A 20348-nucleotide genomic window follows, 5' to 3' on the forward strand; every position below is an offset into this window, starting at 1 on the left:
GCTCCACTCACTTTACGGAATATGATGTCAGACGTGTATTCTTAGCAGTGAACCCCAGGAAGGCTGCCAGTCCAGACAGAGTACCTGGCAAGACGCTAACAGCGTGTGGCCACCAGCTCACCTTCATCTTTACCAGAATATTCAACCTCTCACTAGACTGGGCACCCTGTCTAAAATCAGCCACAATCATCCCAGTGCCGAAGAAGTCTCCCGTCACTAACCTGAACAACTACCACCCTGTGGCCCTCACTCTGGTAATCATGAAATGCTTCGAGAGACTAGTCCTTCAGCACATCAAGGACTACCTCCCCCGAGACCTCGACCCCTACCAGTTTGCATATCATGCGAACAGATCCACAGAAGACAGCATCACCATAGCCCTGAGCGCTGAGCCCCCTCCTGTATTGTGTCTACACCCACGACTGCAGTTCCACCCACCACAACTTCATCATCAAGTTTGCTGATGACACCACGGTAGTCAGATTCATCTCAAAGGGAGACGAGGCAGACTACTGAGAGGAAGTCCTGAAATTGGCAGCATAGTGTTCAGAGAACAACCTGGCACTGAACACCAACTTGTGGACTTCAGGAGGCACAGCACTGACTTAGCCCCCCTGTACATCAAAGGGGAGTGTGTGGAGAGGGTCCACACCTTCGGGTTTCTCAGTGTCCTCATCTCCGCTGACATCTCCTGGACAGACAACCTCACAGCAGTCGTCAAGAAGGCCAGCAGCGGCTGCACTTCCTGAGGCTGCTGCTGAACTTCTACCGCTCATCCATTGAGAGCCTGTTGACATATTGCATCACAGTATGGTACGGGAGATAAAGTGAGGCTTCAGAGAGAAGTCAAAGCAGCACAGAAGATCATCGGCTGCCCTCTCTCCTCCATGATGGACATTTAGTCCTCCCGCTGCCTCAGCAGAGCAACAAAAATGCGCTACAGGTGCATCAGCATAAAGACTGACAGACTCAAAAATAGTTTCTTCCCAAAAGCCATAACCACCCTGAACTCACACATGCACTGACAATACAGTCCCACCCCGATTCCAAGGCCTTCCCTCTATAAACAGACTACACAACTATCATTACTGTGCAATAGTTTACGTGCAATAACCCTGTAACACTGTAAATATATCACACTAATTATTAATTCCCCCCATATGTATATTTTATATATTCTTTTGAATACTGCTCATATGTATATAGTGCAGCAGAACTGAGCACCTCACACCCGTTTCTTTTACCACGTTTGCACTGCGTAGGAGATGCTCTGTATCTCATTGTACATGTGTATAGTGACAAAAGGCATTCTATTCTATTCTATTCTATTTGAGATGCAGCAGTGTGTGGATATAGAGTATAGATAAAGTGTATAGAGTAGATCAGTCTTGAAAAGTGTGATATAAGAAACACAGCAGGCCTAATATTAAATACAATGGTTCTTTATTATACATATGCCTCTGTGGAGGCATTAAAAACCACTGGGTGACACCAAACTATCCTGGTGAATGAATAACGTCGTCCAGAAAACTGTTCAATCACATTCGGACACCGAGGCCGGACTCACTCGCAGCACGCTGCTGTCCAACATGATGCCCTCGGGTCAGACAAACAAAAGCAGAACAAATATGGGACAAGTAGGTCGTTACCATGGTTTCCGTATCTTTAAACCCTTATAATTATGCATAAACATACACGTACACACACATGAGCTGACAACAGGCCGTTTCATGAGTTAAAATGCTGTGCAAATGTTTCAATACAAACTAAAAACAACCAGAACCACATACTCTCCAGTTCACACATGAAACTGCAGCACTTTGAGTCCAGCACACGGTTTTCAGAGAGCCTCCCCCCACCCCCCCACTCCAGACGTGGACACGGTAAGGCCAAAAACCCAACTCTTAATATAACACGAGCGCCTCCCGGGTGATGCAGACTGCAGCGCTCAGCAACATTTACAAAGTCTGGGTCATATATCTGGGCTAAAATCAAAATAAAAGCATGCAAACACAAAATGTAACAAAAGCTTGATGAGAAAATAACAAAAGTGCTTTGGCTCAGTCAACAACCAGGTTAGCACCACATTTTAAGGGGTATGAAAGTTTTCAGCGGCTTCATGCTCTGACTCTGGGACACACGCTTCAAAAAGGGCTTTTTAAGGGGATTTAAGTCTCAGTGCGTTTCAAATTAAGTGCTTGAAAATTGATGGGCTTGCAGAGCTGCTGCCATCGCTTTCTCGTGTTATGACCCAAGTCATTTTGCTGTATGTTGTTTGTGCTTATGTAAGTTCCAGGTGGAGGCAGATAATTGGCTAAGCATGGAATGAGGCTGGCTGCCCCGCCCACTTTCTATTTCCAAACAAGCTGTGCATTTAGCCATGGGTCTTGTGTTTAGTGGTGAGCTGTGTGACCAAGTTACTGTGATGAGAAGAGCTTGGTTGTCTTGTATTGATTGTAAACCTTGGTGATCTGGTTGCTGTTGGGGTTTTCTTTTAAAACCTTTTTCTCCTGTTTAGCTTAGTGAAATTTTCTTTTGGGTTTCTCGTCATAGGTAAATCAGTTCTGTTTCATTTCTGGAGTGTTTTGTTTGTTGTTTTGGCCATTCCCTCCCTGCTGCTTGCTATCTTTGGAGATTAATAAAATATCTGGTTGTTGTGAAACCGCAATCCTGTGGTAGCGTTGGTCTTTCCTTGGGAGCAGGCAGTGTGGGCATTACGTTTCCTTTTCTTTTTTTTGTGTTGCGCTCCGGTTTCCCCTTGGCTGGGTTGTAGCCAGGACCTTTAAAGCCCGGTCACACCAGAAAGACGAACAGCTAAATATTTGGGTCCGAGGCTTGGTGACTGTGGCAACAAACTGGATCAGAGTATCTTTCCACACCTCTCTGTCATCAGAGAAGTTTTAGCACTTTATTCTGAAGACTGAGAAAAATTTTATATTCGTTCGCTAACAGGAGCACCTTGAGGTCAAACACATCTGAGTCTGCTCTTCACTCGCATAGTAATTGTTCGATTTAGGATCCACTGTGGTGCAGAGAGGCAAAAACTACAAAATAAATGTGCCTTTCTCCAACAAATTATGAACCTGGCACTACCTTTAACTGCTAGATAAAAAAAACTGACTGCTATTTAGAATTTTTTTCTTTTGTCCAAAAGCAGAAAACAATGTTCGAGATGCCTTATTTTACAAGTTTTGTTTGTGTGATCAACATTTCAAAACCCAAATACTCTGTTTCTTATACATAAATGAGAAGCTGGAGCAAGAATGAATATTTAAATCTTTAATTTTCTGTTTGCCACCTAATATTTTACCATTTCTCTTTTTTCGCTCCATCAGGTTAGTTGGATCCTGGAGTTATTTGTATGAGACTGATCAGGCACTAAATACATTTTTTGATTGCTCAAAGTTCATTAAAGTTGGTTTTCAGGGGTGCAAAACATGCAGCTCACGGCTCACTAATTAATTCATTACCACGATTCCTTTAATAGCGATGCCAGTATTTCTACACAGCAACTACTACTATCGCTTATTTTTTTCTGCTCTAGACATGCCGTTTGAATTGTGAAGCACTAAAACCTCCACATGTGAAGTTTTTTCCCCTTTTCTCTGATCTGTAACACGTCAGGGTGCTCATTATAATTTATTACGATAATACGATTTATTAAACAATAGGTCAAAAACATTTTTTACTCAGGTTTAGATCTCAGCTTTTAAAAGGTCTTTTTTTCACCATAAACCACTTCTTAAATGTAAAGAAAACCAAAAATCAGGAGGGGTATTTTTTTTTAATCTGCCATTTAGCTCTGGTGTTACTGGTCAAGTTATACATTGCACTGTTATTTGCTGGCGTGACGGGGTCTTTAGGTTGGCACAGAGCTGAGAGGAGTGGAAATATTTATTGTTTTCTCAATGGAGTAGTGTAGATTGACTTTTCACTCCCCTTTCGGGTGGTGCAAATTGTATGTTAGTAGGAGGTGGTGATGGGACTGCTTCTGTTTGTCTGTGCCCGGCTGAGCCCGACATTCAGAAAACACAGATTCGTACTTGGCACCGAGTGCAAACAAGCATGAGTATGTGAAATGTCCACTGACTCGGACACACTGTAGAAAGAAGAAAATGAACAAAGTAAACACGGTGAAATGGAAAAGTGCCGTACTAGACGTTATTTCAGTTGGGTTTTTTTCCCTCTTCATTGCTCTCCACCGGGGGAGTTTTCTGAGGCGGGTCCTGGGGGGAGTCTTCACTCTGACTGGCTTGCTCCTCTGCGGTTGGTGACTCTGGTTTAGCTGAGGCCTCCTTGGTCGGCGGCGCGGCGGTTTGTGTGCAGTTGATAGGTGCGAGCACTATGGCAGGCTGCAAGGGACAGAAAACAAAAGCCTGCATGAGTGAAGGGCGCCAGGCTGAACACAAAATTTAATGACAGGAGCTACAGGAGAGCAGAAGGCAAACAGAACCAAACGCTACACAGGCACAAATTTAACCCCAGCTAAAGAAGCTTTGTGCCCTCAGAGGTATTCGCAGGGATAGAAACGTCCCACTGAGGTTTTTAGCCCCATCAAGCTACGCAGAAATAATCTACATCAACATCAGCCCCACTAATGGGAGTCAGAGTTTCCCATGTGATCACTACTTTATCATCAATGCAGAAATGAAGCAAGGTTAAGAGAGCAGAGGGAGGTACTACGAAGCAAGTTCATAAAGCCAGGCTTACTTTGTGTTAGCTGGCTCAACAACACCTAAAACCCCAGTCAGAGGTAACAGGCATCTCAACAGTGGTTTTCAGCTTCCTGTGTTAGCTCAGGTTTTCTGCTTCAGGCTCTGAGCATGCTCACAATAAAGAGCAGGCATCTGATGAAAGTTATTTTACAGATTTAATATTCTTGTTTGTAGTCCTGATAAATGGACAACAAACAAACAGACCGACTTTCTAATCTGTGTTTTTTAAGCTAGAATTTCAGCAGGCTTGGCAGCAGATTTAAATAAAATACAAAAACAATCGTTTTCTGCATTAGAAAATAAATGCTAACATATTCCTGCCTCTCTTTCGGTGGTTATAGTGAAACACAGCTCTACCATGTATGTAATCACTTATGTATATACAAAATTTTTTATTCCTGTGCTAATTTTATTCTTTTTATACAGCTGCTGTAACAATAATTTCCCTTGTGGGAACATGAATGTATATATCTGCACATGGCATGTATAAAACCTATTGCTCCAGCAGAGAATCTGAATCTATCTAGAATCAGTGAAAACGTGGCACTTTTTAAATAGCTTCAGTTACCATGGTGATCAAGAAAGCCACCCCCGGGACACTGAAAACTCTGACTTAAGGCTCGACGTAGCTCACTAAGCCATTGATTTCGCTTCGTAGTACGCCCGTCGGGGTGTTTGATGGTAGAATGAAGCCCGGTTTGAATACCTGCAGTGACATTCACAGACAGCTGAACCCTCAGCAGCAGACTAGAGCACACCCACAGTAAAATAAAGGGTGAGGAGTAGCGATGGAGGGGGACATTGAAAACAGAAAGAAGCAGTTGGAATGGATGGAATTATTTAAAGGGGTTACTCAACTTGAAATTCTACTTTAGTCTGCATGTTATTTAAACCTAGATTTTTTTTTCTCCTTTTTTTTTTGTTAAGTCTTTTTGTTCTTCCGTAGTAGGCAGTCATATCAAACTGGTATTCACCACAAATCCACTTCCAGTCCAGAACTGGGGCAACTCCCTGCGCCATAGCGCAATACTGAGGCTGGTGAGCAGAGTGCAAGGCACCAGGTAGAGTAACGCCGGTTGACCCATCTGCATCACGGCCAGCGCCACGAAGGTGATCAGCAGGCCGATGCCATAAGCTGACGGGAGAGAGACAAAGACAGACGTCACTTTAGCTCCTGCAGGTGTTCTGCAAGCTGGTGTGCTGCTATATTCTTATTTACAGGTCGTCCTTGGCCTGCTTCTACCTTACTGAGCTACAACCATCAGAAAAGTTACTGAAGTCTTTTGTTCCTAGACTTGTTCCTAAAGCTTGTACCAGATCTGGCAGGAAAATGAAATCCTCTCTTTTTTGCTCTAAAACTGAAGTCCTCAGGAGAGGAAGTGCTGATGTTTTCTACTGGCTAGTCTTAACAATCTGTTTATTACATTACAAGCACCACGGTCATTTTTCTCGGGGTAAAACGATGAGTTGAACTACAGAGCAGAACCTCCCCTTATCAATGTCATTCCCACCTGAATGAGGCTCATCATAACATCAGCATTTCACAGAGTACAGCCCACCTCCATCCCCTCCTCCAGCCCACGTACGTACCAACTGTACAGGCCATGAAGTAGATCCTGTAGGATTGTGTTAAAATGTCAAATCTGTGACAGTACACAACCAGCAGACCTGAGAAAAGAAAACCAAAGAGGCATTCAGAACAAAGGGAACGACTAACAGCAGTTTCACAAAGCTTTCTTAGCAGACTTCCAGTTTTAGTATTTGTTTTAAATTCTTTGATGAAAATCTCTCATCCGTGACAGACTTACTGTTGGACAAGCCCTTGCTCTTATTTTCAAAGCATGTGAACTGTGTCATCATAAAACATTTGATTTGCATACCTGGTACTAAGATATCTCCGAAGCCAAGCAGGGAGAAGGGGCGGTCACAAAGAGCCAGGGGGGAGGAGTTTAACCGTGGCACTTTAAGCACCATGGGAAGCTGGGGAAAACACAAAAATTAACATTACCATCAACTACTGAGCTGAGAGGGGTGTTTGGAGGACTTAACCGAGGTGTACCACGTAGGCTCACCTTTTCATGTGTGGAGGAGTCAGAGGGACCAGCTGCTACCTCCACCATTATACTTTGCCCACTCTGGAGAAAAGGTAAGGAGTAAAAACACAAAGAACACAGCAAACAACAACTAAACTAAAGAGACGTGTGTGACAACCTGACATACCTTTGTGAAGGAAGGTGTAATAAATACGAAGAAAACATCATAGACGAACAGGACGGTCATTAGTAAAGTGCAAGCCTGCATCAGGGAGCAAAAGAAAACAGTTTATGATCAAACTTTTATTAAAACAATCAAACACAGTTAAAAACCTTTCAAAAAAAAAAAAAAAAAAAAAAAAAAAAAAAAAAAAAAAAAAAATCGCGTTGTGGTTCAGATCTGTCACCTTAAATGTGGGCAGCCTGACTGTTTTGAGCATGTAGAGACAGAAGGCGATCCCCAGGGCGTCCTGTAACACCCACGCCCACCTGGAAGACACATAACACATTAGTCAGCCAGCACCATCACCATATCATGTACCTCAAAGGCGTCATTACACACAGACTTTACGCCACCCGACACACACACCCACAATAATTCTGCCCTCAAACCAAAATTCTTGGGTGCTGGAAGAAAGTGTGCAGCACAGCCTGTAGGAAACCAACAGCTTCAGCTCTTTTGATACTTCAGCAAAAGCATCTTTCCAAGTGAAAGTGAAAAATTTCCCCCCAAATATAGCACCTACGGGGTCACTCTGAATTTTAAACCAGAAGATATGCACTTCTGGAGAAGCCCACAATAATAATTCCTTTCTCAAAAAGCTGAAATAGCCCGAGTGGTGACACTTCTGGATTATGTGATAAGGTATCTACTATTAGGGCTGGGCCATATCATACCGTTCACTGTAATACCGGTATAATGTTAGGAAATGATAAGAAAATTAAATATCGCAATAGAAAATGGGTAAAACGCGCATGCGCAGTGCCTTTGTTTTCATACGCACATGGTGGAAAAAAGCATGGCGGCGACAGAGAATGAGAAGGGCGAAAGCGGATCGCTGAATAAAACTGATGAAGCAGAATTGGTTTGTAAAAATGCTGCAACTTCAGTGGTGTGGAACTGGTTTGGCTTTCGTGCCCTCAGATACACACCAAATCACATTTTTTGGTAGAGCATGCAAGCGGGCCGTCGTTATTACCGAACCGAGTTTATGTGGTACATGCCGCTCAAAAATCTGTCAAAAAATGTTTTAGTACGACTTTGCTAAGTTACGAAGCCGCACCGCTTGATGGATTGTCGGAGCATTATGGTTACCGTAGTCGGGAGCCTCGCCGAGTGATACGTACTGTGCTTGAACATAATATTACCGTACTGAGTGTGTATAACCTCTTTTTAAGTTTTGTGGATATTATACATGGTTATGCTGAGGACATGTCGGCCAATTTCCTGGAAATGCCTTTTGGTTAAACTGTCAGCAAGGAATTTTCATTTGCACTGTTAAATTTTTATATGCACATAAAAAACAGCTGCTTGTTTAAGTGAAATTGTAAATGGTCTGTATTTGTATAGCGCTTTACTAGTCCCTAAGGACCCCAAAGCGCTTCACACATTCAGTCATCCACCCATTCACACACACATTCACACACTGGTGATGGCAAGCTACATTGTAGCCACAGCCACCCTGGGGCTCACTGACAGAGGCGAGGCTGCCGGACACTGGCGCCACCAGGCCCTCTGACCACCACCAGTAGGCAACGGGTGCTGGGTGAAGTGACATTATTAGTACAAAAAAACCCCATCAAAGTTGTGGAGTTGTAAAGTATTTTGTCTCGCATCAGTTATATTGTTATGGCAAATTTTCAAATCTATATCGTGATAAATATTTTTGGACATATTGCCCTGCCCTATCTACTATGAAACATTTAGTCACAGGTTATGGTTAAAAGTTTACTTTCTAATGTGAGCCAATTCTGATCTAAGTTGAAAGGGCCGCCTACATATAAGGCTTAGACCATGGCTATTCAACTAAGAAGTTAGTTGGGCCAGATTTTCAAACAGAGGAGTTTATCTGGGCCAGATATTTTTTTGCAGCCAGCATGATCAATTTCAAACCCACACAACTGTATTGAAAAACAAGTAATTTCTTTTATTCCTTTTCCCCTGTAAATCTGGTGACCTCTCAAAAATGCACATCGAAAGGTTCATTTATTTAAAAAAAAAAAAAAAAAAAAGGAAAAAAAAAGGGAGGTATAACTAGCTTTTTTTTTTTTGCACATTTGAAATAATAATAATAATAATAATAATAATAATAATAATAATAATACTACTACATTTGGACATTTCCCTTTCAAATTAAAATAAATATTTTGCTGACCACTCACTTTTCCTGCCATGGATGGAGCCCCATCTGTCACAAGTATACAGACACGCTTCATATCCAGACCATTTTCCTCAAAAAGAGCTGAAATCTTCTCAAACATTATTTCGCCAGCTGTGTGTCCCTCTAACGGTAGTAAGCCGAGCAATTTTCCATCCAAAAAACAGACATATACGCATAACTGTGCATTATCAGTTCTGTCTGTGAACCCATCTCCTACTATAGACATTAAATCAGTTTTCTTCAGGTCATCTGACAACATTTCAAACTCGTCTGACGCCAAAACTTCACAGAACTTCAACTCGATGAATATTTGAACTGTCTGACAGGGGTACGTTTTTAATAGCAGATGTCACACTTACTTTAATTTTTTTTGTCACTTATTACCGCATCCACCACGGCCAGCATGCAGTATTTCACTGTTTCAGAATCTTCGGCAAGAAGCAAACACGAAGGGAAGCTGCTGCAGCTCTCTCTCGGGCTGTACAGGACCCTCACCATGGTAGTACAATTCCAGTTGTAAGATTATTAAACTCGCAATTAAACTGTACTTGCTGTTGTCACATCATACATTACAATGATAGTTTAATATATTTACATTACGGTGCATTGTGGGTTAAATATTGCTAGGCTACTAGGAGTGTTGCATTCACAGTCTACACTACGCTGTAGGAATTTTTAATTTTTTAAAATTAATTAATTAATTTTTTGCGTTTTCTGTGTTTCTGCCAGGACCACAGGCAGGGCCACTCGCAGGTTGCTTCTGGGCCACATGTGGCCCGCGGGCCGCCATTTGAATAGGCTTGGATTAGACCCAGACAGAGGTCTAGGTTTTTATTTTTTTTATTTTTTAAAGCTATCGCAGTTATTACTATCGGTATATCCTGGTTATTTCCCACCGCTGCACATGTCAATCAATAGTATTCCTTACTCCCATTCACCTCAAGTTAAACTTCGTACCTGACCTCATTTTTCGCCTCTCATGATTATTCCCCCTTTAATCGCTACAAGCTGGTGAATTTGACCTTTTCTTCTATGACTGTGAAGCCCTGCAGCGCCTTTGTCTGTAGCTGTAGTGGAATGAATTCAATTGTTTTTTAAATTTTGTGTTGTGCACTCACTGGTCTTCGTTGCGAAACACCATCCAGATGATGCTGACACCAATGCAGAGGGCCGACAGCAGCAGCATGCGGATCTGCGGCCGCTTGTGCAGGTACGGCAGGTTGTTCTCCGGGATCCTATTTTTCCAAAACATAGGTCAGATGTCAGCCACTACACCACAGCACTTTCTCTCAGAGAAATACAGTCACTGTTAAGCATGAAATGCAACTAAAAAGTGTTTTTATTAGCATTAATCTGCAGATAATCATGTTAACCATGTATCATTTGGTCTACAAACAAAAGAAAAAAGGGTGTACAGAAGAAACAGGAAACAACTGCTCAATCCGCATTGCTGAAAAAAATATAAAAAAAAGGTTCCTAAACTGTTCATCATGCTGTAAGTATAATGAGTATTTAAGTATTTATATGAGCTTTTCTGTTTCCAGGGTGGAGTGATTGTACAGCAGGCATCTTTATTGAATTTAATAAATAAGAACTGGGCGAACAAGTTTGAATTTATTTTAGATTTGAGAAGCTCAAACATATATATACCTTGACTAATATTTGGTTGAATCATCAAGTTGCACCTCGACCAGACATAGAAAACATACATGAATGGAGAGAAAAAAAACCCCAAATGTCATGCTGTTTAAAGCATCATCGCACCTGCTAATATGACCTGAAGACTCACCTGCACTTGCAGAAAGGAAGTCTCCTGACGAACGGCCACAGGCAGCTGTACAGGCCGACAGAGGAGGCCAAACAGAAGATCCTGATGACCCAAATGGCTAAACGGTGAAGAAACAGCAGACAGAAGCTGAGTAGATATTATCGTGTGAGGAAACCCGCTTCTTTGGCATCCCCCCTCCTTAAACGCCTGAATAGTGGTATTGCTTTCCCTTTTGTACACTATTGCCATCCGCAGCTTTCAGCAGCTTTTTAATCTGTTTAAAGGCGAAATGTTATCTCAGCCATTGAGCTCTTTATCAGTGCAGCCATTCTTTACACTCAGCAGGGTTTGACTCTGCTGCAGCTTAATGCTGGACAACAGGTAGCTCTGCGAGAGGAAATGATCTCTGAAGAATCTCAGTTTACCCTGGAGCTAAATGGAGAGGGGATTATTAATTTAATAAGATTAGTTTAGAAGCTTGGACTTTTTAACCAGAAATCCTGTTTTATTCATTTTGTGTATTTTCTTGTTGCACCTGTGTGTGATGTGCATTTTTTTAAATTTCTTCACCCTTCTTCTTTTTTTTTAATTTTTTTTTATTCACAACCTATTCTACTGTATTGCATTTTAATCTTTACTTATTTTGCTCATTTAATTGGTTTTATTTAATTGAGCTCCTTTCTATTATTTGGTTTTTACTTTAAGTGAAACTTGCTTTGTCGTATTGTCTTTTTATTTTGTTAGCAAAATATTTATTCTACTTATTTAAGCTAGTTTTTAAAGGAGGAAAGAGGCAGCAATGTTAAAGGCTTAAGACACTGATGGTGAGCCTTCTATCATCGTGGACAAAGTGAGACTGCACAACAACAGGATTAACAAGCCAGCGGACTTTATGAGTTCAGTGCCAGTGATTCCTCCTGTGCATTTCTGTCTAATTTTTCCTGGGGATTCTGGGGAATGGAGTCTAATAGACTAAGTTTCATCATCCGAGCGACATACAATGTGCTACCTTCCATAAATGTTAAAGAGGTACATATTTCTCAGCTGCAGTGAATAGATAGAATAAACTGTAGAAAACTAAACAGGAGAAAGAAGAAAACAATTTTAACATAAACCATTGACACACTCCGGGGCCTGATCAACCCTGGCAGGGCCTCCTTGGATGAGGGTGTCTAGTGATAATGGCCGAAACAACCGATGAATTCAAGGTCCACCACTGACGATGTGTCTAAATTTTAATGATTTAGATCAGATCTCTAACCCCTAAACCTAACCAAGGAAAAATGGCAGATTAGCTTGTGTAAAAGAACAAAAGTTGAGACACATAACGATGTGTGCCACTGGTAAAGTTTCTGGGATGCTTTTCCTCATAACACCCATCCCTCAAGATTTTCTCCATTAAAAGCAATGCATTGTCAGGAATTGTGACATCTAGTCCTTTACCAAATCAACTTGGCTTTTAAATTTATCAGCAAGAGAGCAACAATATAGGAAATAATAACCGTATTCTTAATATAAGGACCTTCAAATATCAGTAAATTCCTGGAGGGAGATAGCTGAAAGTATCAGAAGTGAGATTCAGAAACGTGTAAATAAGTTGTTGTTTTTTTTTTTTAAAAACGTGAGCGATAGTTATGTTTACCTCTAAAGAAAACTGACCACAACAAGTAACATGGACCCCGGAGGGGAAAAAGTGCCAGCATTTTACTTGTTTCTATCTGCTGGCTCTGCATATAAAACACTGAGACACAACGAAACTCAGCTGCCGAAAACTATGCTGCACAAACATGTAAATGAGCTGTTATCAAGGATGTACTCAGGATGGGCCTGAGTGTGTTTAAGCATTAAAGTCCAGCTTGTTTGACTAACATAATTAACGTGCTGTGCCCGGGTGCGGTTCAGTTAGACTCGGTACAGTGTGCATGTATCGCATTCCCCTGCACTTCCCTCTTTAAATATAACTCTGAAAGGAAAGCGTTCCACCGCTTTCATAATAAAGTCCCAAAATCCACAAACTCATAAAACTCATCAGGCTCTGCAACAGTGTTTAAGTAAATCAGAGAGTGACTGTGAGAGAGGAGCTGCTGCCAAGATAAATTTAAGCATCCTCTGGCACAGTGTGAGCACTGGGCAGCAGGAGGACAAGTGTCCCTAATCTGAGTAAGCTACTGCATACTGTAGATAAAAAGAATATAAACTTGCCAAGTGGTGAGGAGAAATTTGACGTTTAAATTAGTTAACAAATTTGACAATGAATGCCTAGTAAGTCCAGGAATTATCCATACAGGTGTTTCAGTCAAGAAAAACAAGGAAACCTGTAAGATCCAGTTAAAAGCTGCAGGCTTGAACTAAATCAGCTGCTCTGGAACCATTTTTTTGATTCTGACAGACTGTAAAAATAAGCATATCCTAAATTATCACTTCATTTGATTCTAAACTACAAAGACTTATTGCAAAAGCACCATTCTGTGTTTCTTTGCACTTCTGGAGGTTTTTTTTCAAATATGTTTTGCTCTGTTTTTTTTTGCACATAGCAAATGCTGGGTTTTTTTAGGTTTTGTCACATCTTTTGCACAACCTCAATCCAGAGAAAATCCCTACTGAGTGATGCCAAGCCACAGTGAGTAAGGACAAATTAAAAGCTTTGAGAGGCTAACCGCCCCCAACACACTAATGAATACTGGGCAGAAGGAACTGAAACCACCATCATTTACTGTTCCCATAAACGTGCTTCTGATCGAACGGATTTACTTATCTTTTAAATGTTTCCTTCAGCGCGACTAGTAAAGCAGCGGTTATATTCTGTGTACGCTTCGTGAGTATCTGCATCGTACCCAAGTGGTCGTAGAAAAAGTATAGTAGCACCAGCATGTTGCAGCACATGACGACGAACACACAAATCATGATTGGGGTTACGTCTACGGTCTCCTCCTCTTGCTTCTCGGCACTGTCGTCCCGCTTGTGCTTCATGTACCGTCTGCAGGAGGACAAGCAACAGTGAGTAACTCTAAAGACAAAGAGTATATATGCACACATGTTTGCTCTGAGGTTTTGTCTTTCACATTTTAAAATTGCAGATTATGGTCCAATTTTTGGTGATTTACCAAAACACACGGGATAACCATATTGCCATTAAAAGTCTATATTTATAGTCATTTGGTCAGCTGGCTGGCATTCACTTCCATCCTGAGTTGAAAACACGCACTCATGATTCCAAATGTTTTTTTCTCTGCGGTGCTGTGCGTCAGCGACCCCATCTCACTCTGCCCTCCTTCACCTCAGAAAACTCCAAAAAGATGGACTCAGATTGGCTTAAGCCAATGAGTCACCCATACTCAAATAAACAGTGCTGCCCTTTACTGGAGTCGCAGCGGTAAGATGCAGATTGCTTGGTTTGAAAAGAAGAGAAGCACTCATAGTCACCCAAAAGGAAAGTCTTTTGCAATCATGCACTTGTATTTTGTTGCCAGGAAAACTCTGACCAATGTTCTCTGGAGCCTCTCCTGATGAAATATCTCTAATGTAAATTTAGCAGCTGTGACTAAATGCATCGTTTGCACTCACTGAAGGAATTTTTTTGATACCCAATACTTGCATCATTGTATTTTTGTATCACTTAATGCAGTTTTGTTCAACCCAGACTAAAATCACTTTTTAACTTTAATTTTTTCAAAAAGTCTGAAAACTCTGGCTGTCATACTGCAGTACAGCTGAAACTCTGGCACTATGGGATTTTCCACTGAATCGCTTCCACAGAAGCACTTTTACAGGACCAGTAAACTTACTTCTTGCTGTCTCTGCTGCCGGCCCAGTAGCCTCCAATAGCCACCGTTCCTACTGCCATCAAGAAGATGATCACCATGTTATAGTCTAACACTGGCTCATTGGGTGCGTACATGGCAACCAGCTGTCCTTTACCAAAGGTCTGCAGAAGTAAGAAACAGCATTAGATTTGCCAGATGTAAACCTTCAAAACTAAATAAAACATGCCAAAATAAGGAAGTGCTACTTAATTTATATTAAATAAACCCTAATTTAGCCTACTTCAAAGTAAATTAACTCTGATGTTGTGATTATTAAGCCCAATTCAGTGCATAACACTGGACTGAAGTCATGAATTGCAACAAGAGTCTCCGTCATGGTGCTCAGTTTTAGATACACTTTTCCACTTAGATACATTTTCCACTCCACTGGAAAAACAAATCTGTCTGAAAAGGAGCATTTAACCAGTTGCTTCCAGCTGGATAGACGTGCCATGTGCCGTTTAACGTGTATCAAAGCTTAAACCATCTCTAAGTAGTTCCCTGAACATGTCAATCAGTTCACTGTACTCAAATGGACTCTGCAGTCACCAGATCTCAATCCAGCACAGCACCTTTAGGATGTGGTACAATGAGAGATTCTCATTGTGGACATGGAGTTAACAAATCTGCAGGAACTGTGTGACACCATCATGTCAATAGGGAGCAAAATCTCTGAGAAATACTTCCAGCACTTTCTTGAATCTGTACCATGAAGAATTACAGATGAAAGGTAGTTTACCCTGCTACAAACAAGGTACACATATTAAAGCATCCAGTGACACAAAATTAGAAAAGGGATAATAAGGCTAGGTGTAGAGCTTCTAAAGTGAGAAGAGAAATATCGGTTGGTAGCTGACTTCTCACCTTGCTTATATCCAACATATCAGAGTAGCTGAGCAGTGCCACAGGAATGTCAATCTCTTCATACTGAGTCTTGTTTCCTGCTGGTGGCGTCTGTAGGAAAAAAACAAAAACAAAGCACATTTCTGATTTGTCATGAACCAAAAGACCTGTTTAATTCTGACACAGAATAGCTGTGAACAGCTGTCTTACCAGTCTGTCCTTGCTGACGATGAGCAGGCCCTTGGCACCATTAATCTGGGCCAGGCGAACTTTTTCATAGAAAGTGCAGTTCCCCCTCATCACCATGGGGATGCGGTTCGGGAAGCCTCCCTCTGGGACCTCAGAGGGTGAGCACAGGACCGATGTTGTCAAGTCATGGATCTGGAGACGTGACTTTGAAACAAAAGGTTTGGAAATACTCTCAGAGGTTTCAAAATACAGTAATTAGAGATGTTGTTTGTTTTAATTAATTACTCATTATGTACTGTTTATTATTCTTTAATGGAACAAAGAAGCGTCCTCATTTAGTGTAAAAAGGGGCAGCCTTGTCATAAAAATCCTTGTACTTCTAAAAGACTAGTTTGTTTCTCATTATTGCCTTGAAGCAATTTGAAATTTTACAATGTTTGGTTAACCCCCTTTGTTAGTGACTTACTGCCTTATTGAGATCCTGAGGTAAACGTGCCCACTGGGAGTTGAAGAATATGCAGTAATCCTTTCCTTTGCTCTTGCCCTTGTCACTGAAATGGGCCATGCCGTACTCTCCCACCACCTGTCAACATAAAAACAATGGCTGGATCATCTCACATGTCCAAGAAAAAGTAAATTTTTATATCACAGAGTTGAGCTTTAATTCTAGCAGCCCTATAAATGTTGATGTTTCGCTGTCTGCATCAATTTGAGACGGCATAAAAATTCCCAAAAGCCTTTTTGAAGCTATGATTAAACTATTCGTACCCCTTTTAGTTGGTTTTTGTATACCCTTCTTCATATAAACGGGGTGCACACAATATGATAAACCCTTGAATGTATAATAAAGCTCAGCAGCACTACAAACTACAGCCTTCAGTGTATAAAAAGGCTCAGTAACAGCTCCTACAATCAGGGTTCCTGCAATGTACTTGAAGTTAGATTTAAGGCTTTTAAACACATTTCTCAAATACCTCTTCTTTCTTTCTCTTTCCACATGACAATCTTTAGCTAGATTAATAGTTTTTTCACTGCACACAAAACAGAAAAACCTGTTCAAATTTTAGTTGGCTCACTCAGTTATATTGTTTCTGGCAGTGACTTGAAATATTTCACTCTTAAACTCTAATTTCAGACGCGTTCCATATTTTACAGCACTACCGCAGTCCAAGTTGTCAGTGGTTAACATCATATTCGCTGTCTCGTAATCACTGTGAAGATAAACCCAGTGTCGGTTTCAGGTGAGGTGAATCGATCGGCAATAATCCCCCTTCATTAATGCTGCATCAAAAGGTGAGTAATGTGTGGGTTTCCAGGGCCCACAGAAATCTCCGCAAGCTAACAGACATAGCATCTATGCTAACGTTCCCGGAAAACCGCAGGGAAATAAAAACCCAAATCCTTGTTTGTTAACCGCAGGCTGCTACCCGACAAAGACGCACAGAGGGACAGTTTTCGAAGAAACAGACGTGGTGTCTCTCACCTTCTGGATGAGAAAAGCGACCCAAATCAGTGTTTCGGGGACCCTCATGATGTCTAGCTTGTTGTTGTCTCCCCCATCGACCAACCAACCAAACGTTTGGCTCGAACTCCCTGCACGAGAGCCCCCAACGCCGGCTCTAACAGGCCGCGCCCATTTCGTTCGGCTAGGCTTTTTAATTGGATGATATTGTCATGTGCCACTTTGCTGTTTGGATAAAAACAGACTGCCAAAAAACTATAAAAATAGTAGCGGTCACTGACAGCACGAAAAGCCTAACATGCTTTACAGTTAAACATAAGTTTTAAAAACCCCCAACAACAAATAAAAGAGGAGTTATAGAGTTTGGTTAAAAGTTTTTCAATTCATTAGCATGAATACATAAATCAATCAATCAATCAATAAATAAAGGGAAACTATTTTTCTTCATTTTCTTCAAAAATGCAAAACTCTTAGAATGTTTAACCCAAAATTTCTAAAAAAAAAAGAAAAAAAAAGAAGAAGAAATAAAAATACAAAAGAAAATTACAAACAAATACAAAAAAAACAACCCAAAAAACAAAAAACCCACTTGTATGCAGGTGATTAATTCCAATATCTTGGAGGTAAGTGGAGCGGCTGCTCCTGGTACAGCTTCTGCCCCTGCTGAGCTCATCACTGGACCAACCTGCTGTGGCACCGGAGTGGATGACCGTCATTCACCTCCTACATCGTTCAAAAATCATTTTCACTGAGTTATCCAGTGCCTCTAGAACCATTCTTCCCACAGTTCTGAAGGACAAGCTGGAGAACATAGAAGTGGACCATCACCTCACAACATAGATACTGGACTATCTGACCGACCACAGTATGTGAGAACTCAGGCTGTGTCGGACAGGGTCATCTGTAGTACGGGGGCCTCACATGGAACAGTTCTGACTCCGTTCCTCTTCACCATCTACAATGCAGGCCTCTCCCACAACTCCACCCAGTGCTTCCTGCAGAAGGACGGACAGTGTAGTTTGCTGGGGCAGCAGCATCACTGCTGGGGACAGAACGAGCCTGAACAGGCTGATCCAAAGGACCAGCTCTGTTCTAGGATGCCATCTGGACCCAGTGGAGGTGATCAGTGACATGATGGCTAAGCTGTCATCCCTACTGAACAACAAGATAAGATAAACTAGGTTTATCTTATCTTATCTTACTTCAGTCACTTTAATTTTAAAACTGTGTAATTTTAAAACTGTATATACTGTATATTCTGTGTATTTATTATTTCAATCTTATTGCCTGTTCTTATTGTCCTTATCTTCAACGTTATGCTGCTCTGTTGTTTGTTAATTGTCCCTTGGGGATAAACAAAGTCTTCTGATTCTGATTCTCCTATCTTTGATAAAACAATTATCATATACATCCCCACTCAGGTGAGGGATCTCCAGCCACTTACCGTCCCTGGTGGTCTAGTGGTTAGGATTCGGCGCTCTCACCGCCCCGGCCCGGGTTCGATTCCCGGTCAGGGAACTAATTTTTTCAAACAATGTCAACTCTGCGCACATTTGAGCACATATCAAAGTCTAACTATGAACTCCTTGGCTCTTTTAACCGGATTTACGCACAAAACTAAATATCCTACTCTCAAAACTCTAGTATCATAAGATATGGTCCTTACTTAAACTTCAATCATAATTTCCAAGAGCAGAGTGTGGAGGACTGCATGGGAAGATCCGAGAAGACATGAGGGTCTACTCGGATGTTTGCATACTGTATATTTTTTATGATCAATACATGTGCACAGAAACAAATACATGTTGTTATTAGAGCATGTTTCTACCAGCAATTCCTTACATTTTTTATCTTTTAACCAGGTACACTCTCAGAACAGCATTCAGGTCAGATGACCAGATGCGTCTGGTCGGACAGAGTAGCAGATTAAAGCACTGATGAGATCTTATCTCTGCTGTACCAGCACCTAAACTTTGGAACAAACCAGAAGCTCATAGTCAAGCTCATATTCAACACATGTTCAAAACATGTTCACTCTCAACCTCCACTCAGCCTCCATCTGACGATATCAACATTATATGCAGGATTCTGAAGGCGCAAAAACCGATGCCCACAGTCCCTGGTGGTCTAGTGGTTAGGATTCGGCGCTCTCACCGCCGCGGCCCGGGTTCGATTCCCGGTCAGGGAACTAATTTTGAAAATGTAAGGTCGATGAAAGTTCTGTTCATTCCTACCCTGCGTCAACCCCCCTGCTAAAATCCCGACCTATTACACTAGCCAGATGTTAATTTCCAGAAATGTCTCTCTGTCATAGCTTTGAAAACATGCTCGTATTGTGTCTAATTACAGTATTTTAATAAATTAGTCGTTATTAGCAAAACCCGTTGTTATACGTTCACTGTCTAATAGTGCGCCTCTTCCCTGCTCTGGCCTCTCTTTAATCTTCGCTGCTGCATGCTCGGTCTTGTTGCTCACTGACGTACTGCAGCAGGCTGATTCACTCAACATGATGTCATTCCATATGTCCTCCCTTCTGTCCGGTGTTTACCTGCGTCAAGATGCGCAACGACAGCGGAACTTAAACTACTTCAACTTTCACAATAAAGGTTTTCTTACAAAATCAAGGCTAAATATTTCTATTTGCCTGATAAGATCTTAACTTAAACTTAATACAGTGCTGCCACATAGTGTGAAATGATTCTTATTAGTTTTTATGGCTGGTTGATATTGTAAACAAAAAAAAGATTGCTAAAGAAAAAGAACTGTGAAGCCAAACGAGAGCCTAGCTATGGTTTTGTGGGGCCTTAAATAGAATTTGACATCACCCAAGCTGACCACATCTTGATTGAATTGAAGGTTTGTTTGATGATTCTGTTGATCTTATATTACTGATAAGTATTTATGGAAACATTACTTCACGCTTCTCTCTTTTCTTTTTAGCCCCAGAGGGATAAATCCTTTTGGTAATAGAATAGAATAAAATAGATCTTTGTAGTCACTGTTACAAGAAAAATGAAACATAGTTTGGCATTCTCTGTTGGCACATGTAGATTTACATTCAGATTGTTTTAGCATAGGAGAAGAGATAAAAATAGACATAAGTTTAAGGGCACCTTCTCAGGGAATGTGTGTGACACACAATAACGTTAGTATC

At 41.3% G+C, this 20348-nt stretch overlaps 1 protein-coding gene and 2 non-coding genes across 5 annotated transcripts; 2 read left to right on the plus strand and 1 right to left on the minus strand.

Moving 5' to 3' along the window:
• Positions 1–1426: 1426 nt before the first annotated feature.
• Positions 1427–17364, minus strand: sppl2b (signal peptide peptidase like 2B). Of its 3 annotated transcripts, none has more exons than XM_086271177.1 (15): positions 17216–17364; positions 16199–16315; positions 15754–15936; positions 15565–15654; positions 14683–14822; positions 13732–13874; positions 10919–11015; positions 10248–10364; positions 7156–7237; positions 6936–7010; positions 6788–6850; positions 6596–6695; positions 6306–6383; positions 5690–5850; positions 1427–4352 (listed from the first exon to the last, which is right to left on the minus strand). In XM_086271177.1, the coding sequence occupies exons 1-15, from the start codon at positions 17261–17263 to the stop codon at positions 4167–4169; spliced, it is 1680 nt and encodes a 559-aa protein (XP_086127303.1). In that variant the 5' UTR covers positions 17264–17364; the 3' UTR covers positions 1427–4166. The 3 variants fall into 3 exon arrangements, 2 of the variants coding, with proteins under 2 accessions (XP_086127303.1, XP_086127304.1); XR_015125972.1 differs by having other exon boundaries at positions 4213–4352; positions 5574–5850; XM_086271178.1 differs by lacking the exon at positions 5690–5850.
• A 1276-nt stretch (positions 17365–18640) lies between these two features.
• trnae-cuc (transfer RNA glutamic acid (anticodon CUC)) lies at positions 18641–18712 on the plus strand. Its single transcript has one exon. It is a non-coding gene; the product is annotated as a tRNA-Glu (tRNA).
• A 598-nt stretch (positions 18713–19310) lies between these two features.
• trnae-cuc (transfer RNA glutamic acid (anticodon CUC)) lies at positions 19311–19382 on the plus strand. The gene has a single exon. It is a non-coding gene; the product is annotated as a tRNA-Glu (tRNA).
• The last annotated feature ends 966 nt before the right edge of the window (positions 19383–20348 follow it).

Source organism: Aulonocara sp. 'chitande type north' Nkhata Bay, linkage group LG18, assembly GCF_057382095.1.
Source record: "Aulonocara sp. 'chitande type north' Nkhata Bay isolate Kocher_YH1m ecotype deep benthic linkage group LG18, A_spYH_male_GT1.1, whole genome shotgun sequence".
Classification (NCBI taxonomy): Eukaryota; Metazoa; Chordata; class Actinopteri; order Cichliformes; family Cichlidae; genus Aulonocara; species Aulonocara sp. 'chitande type north' Nkhata Bay.